Raw genomic sequence first — 6,215 nt, forward strand, 5'->3', positions numbered from 1 at the left:
ATGAAGCTATAATGTGCTGTTAAAATAAATCAAATACATGAAACACAATCTGATCACAAATCAATCATCACTGTATCAACCAGACAATAATCATGATCAATTATACCGAAACTTATTTAAAAATCACATAATTTTAATGCTGTTCATTCTTATCCATGTAAATATGAGCTTGTGAAGCTTTGCTTTATTTTTTTCTTCGTTGAAATGTTTGTGCTGGTTTCTATCCAAAATTGATCATCACATTGAACATGAGCACAATGGGAACTTCTGATCATCACATTTACATCATCTGTCAGCATATCCATAAAAGTTTATTTGGTTACAAATGAAGGTCGTATACTCTTCAGAAAGGCCACAACTTTGTCCCTAAAAGATGTTAAATTAATTTTAAAATGTCAAGACGTAATTGATAAATATCTATTATATAATTGATGTCAACTGAAGGTAAATAAGCAACAACCTTACTGACTGCAATAAAGTTCTGTCAAGCTTTTGCTTCAGTTTATAACTAAATGCTGGACGTATGGAAGAAAGAAGTGACAGAAAACCAGATATGTCTCGGTGTGTTTGTTTAGGTTGTGGTTCAGGTAGTGGCAGCGGGGGAAAAACACACCTGAACCTCATCGATACATGTTAATACCTCAGTATGTTTATGTTTAAAATTTTACATTCAACACCTATAAGTACATAAATTGAAGGACGAGTTCATAATCTTGTTTTACAACATCTTAACTTCTGACTTACGGTTATTGGTTCTGATTGTTGCTTTCTCCAGTCGGTGGACGACGTCTTGTACTCCAGAAAGCTGAAACACACATTCATACCCTCTCCAGTCTTCAGTAAATAAAAGATCCATGCTGACACTCATCTGGAAGGTTCCATCATTGTTGGGCAGGATTTCTCCTTTGTCCACACCCTCATGGATCTCCACTCCATCTTTCCTCCAGAAGATTTCAGCTCTGTTGGGAAGAAACCTGTAGCGTGGCAGGTGACTGGAGAGGAAGGAGTCTTCTGGAGGAGAGACACTGAGGGAAGCTCTGGGAAAAAATAGTTTAGTTTCTTTATTAATAATATTAACTACATATTAAATTAATTCTGTGTGATATAATAGAATTTGAACGCCACTGCTCCGTGTTGGAGAGCAAAGAGGAAAAAGAGAGATGGTCCAGAGTTAAAACAGGCAGAATAAAAACTGGTATGTGTAGAAGTGGAGCAGAGAAGAAAAATGTATGATTAATATATAAGGATTAATCGACAAAACAATGGAAGAGGAAACGGGGAGGGATTGTGGTAAAACAGAGAAGTAAAATGAGATGAAGAATGTGGTTACGTGAACACACCAACACACTGAATGAGTTCATGTGATTCCACCTCTTCTCATCAGAGAGTCCCTCCCGTAGTTCAGGTACTTCTTCAGCCACTCAGGACAAATCAGGTTCAGGTAATTCTTCTTCTGGGCCGTCAAAGCTTTGTTCATGTCCAGCTTGTGTTTGGTGATGACAGAATCATGGAGCGATCGATGATTCTGTCTTCAGGTCTAGAGCTACGAAGTCTTCTCCATCATAACCGTGCTGATCGTAACCTTTAACCTGGTTAGTGTCATCATCCCAGTCACAGCCATACATCCACTGGTAAATGTGGATTCCTGAGAGAGACAGAGTTAGGCTGCTGTCAATGACAACATGTCAGCACAGAGACATATGACTCAACCTGAACACATTGAGAGGGTTGTTGAACATGGATGAACAAACCTCCTGTTCGGTTGAAGCGTTTCTTTGCAGTTTCAATGTTGGCGATGAAAAGTTTATGCGCACCAATTAAACTATCAGTTTCACTTGCTAAATACTGTGGATCATCTTCTGTAACTCATCCAGTCCAGTTTGAGCTTCACTCTCCCAGTGCGGCTGTCAAAATGAATCACCTGAATATCGTCGACAAACCCCACGGCCACAAACTTCGGGAAGTTTGGGACTTGACAGGACGCAGTGTAGAAATACTTTAGAGAGTGAATCACTGTTAAAATATATAACAATAATGACAATATATTTTTTTTAATATATGCATAAAATCACGTTGTCTTTTATATTGAACTAGAAAAAAACTGCAGGCACATTAAACATCTCTTTAGCGTCGAAGGAAAAACAAAAATATTTAGTCTCTGCTTTAATTTGAATAATTTTACTTTCAACAAAGTTCATAAAATTTGAATCTTTAAATTATCCAAACTCCATAATCTGATCCTTGTCCTCTGCCACTTACAGAAAAGCAGAAGATTACACAGAATTTTGACATGTCCCATGGTAATGATGGAAAATATCCCGAAATAATTTAGTAACAGGGACAATGTAAAACTTCACATTTTAAAAATGGGAATTTTCTTACCACTTTTTCATGGGTTAATTCAAATACTTTTAACCTATTTGGGCATTTATGTAGTAGTGTAGTTAGTAAACAGCATTAAATATATTTGTAAGACGCTTATACAGCTTCTTTTGGAGACTAGTTTAACAAAACTGTAAAATATAACATTATTAACCTTCAGCTGTACATAAGTTAAAAAAAAAAATGCAATAGCTTAAGGCCTGTTTTTGATTTACAAAGTTATAAAACTTTAACTTCAGCCTACATTAAGTGAGATTTTCTGTGTATGATGTCAGAGGGCTGATAACAAAGCATTCACATGACATGATGCAGGTGTTTTTTTGTTTTTTTAAAAATATATTTTCATGTTTTGCCCTTTTGTGGGAACAAAAGGACAAGACACCCAATGTTTTTACATAAACCACAAGCCATGATTCAAGTTTGCAATAGACTTATAGCCCAAAGTCCAATTTGAGATGGATAAAGCTTTATTTTTCTTTTGTATACCCATTTTTTTGTTTAAGTTTCTCTGTTTGAGTTTCATGGTGTTTATTTGGAAAAGTGCCTTTTTGGTGGACACACTAGGCCACATTAGAGCCTAATGATACTGAACAGTTTGATAGAAGAGAAAAGAAGCCTAACAGGCTGATAGGGTGACCTTTAAATATGATCTAAATGAATAATTTATTTATATAATTCAGGACTTGTTTCTTTATTTTAGCATGTATATGCAGTGTTGGACTGGAAGTAATAGATCGTATTCAGCGTTAATTAAAAGATAAAATCATGCAATTGTATGTAATGCATATGACAAAGATACGATGATATTTTAATATATACCTTCCTGCGCGTTGTGTATTCCCAGAAGAACAAAAAACAACAAACTCTTCGTTAGAATCGTGATTGTTCAGTAGATAAAAGATATTAAACCAGAAAGAAAAGATTCTCCCCTTCAGAGACAGACCAGGCAGGATTAGGCTTTAAAAAACCAACAACTTTAACTAGTATCATTATGCCTTAAAGCAGAGAAAGAATTTTTAGAATAATGTGTAGGTGCCTTCAAAAGATTTGCAAAAAAAAATTAAATTGGTCTTCGGCACCGATAGAATAATTTCCTCATACGAATCCAAAAGTGAAAGAGTTTTTACAAATTATAGTTTATTTTTAAACAACGTAAAATGGTTAATTAACATAAAACATAGCTATTTATTATACATATATCCAATTCAAATATTTTGAAATGAAAGTTTTAAAATAAAATTTAAAAAAAAAAAAAATCGTGAATTTAAATACCTATCTTTGCTTTGAATATGTATCCAGGTCTCCTAAACCAATAGAAAAGCCAAACAACTTGGTCATCATCAGTCTCCAAGCAAAACGTCAAAAACAAGTTTCAAAAACTCTCAGGAGTTTTGTTTTTTTTTTTTTTTTAAACAGTTTACATGATCTGCAGACAAAAGATATCAATGGCATCATGTGAAGGTGCAGCAGAGTAGCCAATATAAGTACACCTATAGTTTTCTGTACAGGTGTATGAATAAACATCTGACAGTGAAGATGTAGAAGCATGAAGAGAAGTGAGATAACATGAGTTACAGAAATGTAAAATCAGTATCACAGTCGGATATATTCAACGTCACAAAAGTATATAACGAAAGGGTCATATTCTGGGATAACAATGACATTACATTTCACTACCACGTTACATTATGAGATGTCCGTGGCTGCAAAAAACACCACATAAAACAGCACTGCAGCCCCGTCTATTGGTCAGAAAGTGCTATTACAGTTCCTACTTCATTACATCCCTCCCCTCCTAAAGACAGTACATCAGACACTGAAAAAAACAAAAATTTATTTTAAAATATTTAAACAATCTTGTAGCCTTCACTCATTTTCATTCATTTATTCATTAATTTTTATATCAATTAGTCCAATTCAGTCTAATTCAGGGTCACAGGGGGCTTGAGTCTTTCCCATTCATTTCTTTCTTGCACCGACTTTATAAAGTAAATGAGACAGAACATAGTAGATGTATTATATTATAATGATCTTGTTTTAACAATTACAAAGATGTCTTGAATGTGCCAAACCCAAGTAGAATATCTTTTACCAGTTAAGTATTGTTCAGATTTTTTTAAGGCTGCCACAAAAAGTCTTTCCTATTGGTACTCTCCTGTTTTTTTATACTGACCCCACTCATTCAATCAGATGCACAAATCTCTGTATTCTGTCACCAAAGGTGTAAAGTTGTCATCCTGTTGCTCAGCATGTTACCTGAGACCCTGTCCAGGTCATTGGTGGAGACATATTTTACCCCTTATCCATGATATCAGGTAGATTTTGTTCCCGTTGGCTGATCAGTTCATCCTTTCGTTGCCTGACAACTTTTCCTTTTTCCTGACAGCAGTTGAAACGATCCCCGTCATCGCTTGTATTAGTCCTGGTATCTCTTTATATCTGCACTCACAGCTTCTAATGACATGATATCTGACAACAAAGTTGCACTCTTCAGCATGTGTTGCATTTGGTTGTCTTGTTTTAACCTCACCCTGTTTTGAATTAGGATGTATAAGATCAAGTATCTCAGTTTTCAGCCCATCAGCTAAGTTGGAGATTTTCCAGTTGCTGATTCTGGTGAAATGCAAAAGCAAAACAAAGCCCTGTTAAACTTTGTCTCCTGTATCCCTGTATTATATTTAATTCCACTAACATCTTTTTCCAACCAATGTTGGACTGGATGTGTTTCCATTTTGTGTAATAAAGTCTTTGTTTTGTTGTAATTTTTACTGACGAAACACTGCATGAGCATAGTCACATAAAACCATTTCATGGATTGCTATATGTACTCAAAGAGTCTCAGGCAATTTATTCTGGTTGCAGTCTTCCCTAGAGTTACATATATAATCCTTTTTAAAGAGCATTGATAATCCTCATCAATAAGCTTGTTTCATTTAATCTGCAAGCTTTGATTTACAATTGATCTGCACTACATAGAAGTTGCAGCGTCATATTGTTTCCAAATGTTTCCAAACTCTTGTTTCTGCATGTTTGTTTTTTTGGTCTTTTGAACTGTTTTTGCTCCTCATTTCCTTCTTTATTGCAGATATATTTGCTTTTTTCTGACTACCTTCCCATTTAGTCTAAAATTTCTCCAAGATTTAGACACAGCTGACTGGGAACAACAATCTTTTATCACTCAGAGAAATTATTTCTAGGTGGAGTTTCATAACAGTTTGTTTCCACTGACAGCTCTCATGTTGAGACCACGTTTCTATTCAGCAGACGTAACAGCTCATTTTGGATTATAAGGATATATATATATATATATATATATATATATATATATATATATATATATATATATATATATATATATATATATATATATATATATATATTTATATATATTTAAGGATGGAGCAAATCTTTCACTTTGTTATGAGTTAAATCAACTTGTTTTGTGTTCAATATTAATTTTCACACTTGATCTTGATATATTTTTCTTTTATATATATATATATATATATTTTATATATATATATATATATATATATATATATATATATATATATATATATATATATATATATATATATATATATATATATATATATATATATTATTCTATTCTATTAATTTTCGTTATTTCTTTGTTTTATAATCTCTTTCTTTCTTTATGCTATAAATGAAGGCACAAGAACAACTAAGTTAATAGAGGTTATTTTAAAAACACCACACTCCAATAATGAGTATCATAGATGCTTAATCTTTGCTATCTCAAGGCAGGTTACAAAAACAGCTTAGTTAATCTTTTTTACTTTCAGTTTCATTAATAACCTTTGTGGACAGAA

The 6,215-nt window shown here is 33.4% G+C and overlaps 1 protein-coding gene across 1 annotated transcript; it reads right to left on the reverse strand.

Moving 5' to 3' along the window:
* Nucleotides 1-718: 718 nt before the first annotated feature.
* On the reverse strand, nt 719-4,790 carry LOC306770408 (DLA class I histocompatibility antigen, A9/A9 alpha chain-like; the record flags this gene model as incomplete). Its single annotated transcript, XM_079259268.1, is given in 7 exon segments — nt 719-963; nt 966-1,037; nt 1,372-1,508; nt 1,510-1,645; nt 1,752-1,860; nt 1,865-2,013; nt 4,742-4,790. Coding segments are annotated over 7 exon segments (897 nt in total).
* Nucleotides 4,791-6,215: the final 1,425 nt, after the last annotated feature.

This window comes from Telmatherina bonti (assembly GCF_933228915.1).
Source record: "Telmatherina bonti genome assembly, chromosome: 19".
Classification (NCBI taxonomy): domain Eukaryota; kingdom Metazoa; phylum Chordata; class Actinopteri; order Atheriniformes; family Telmatherinidae; genus Telmatherina; species Telmatherina bonti.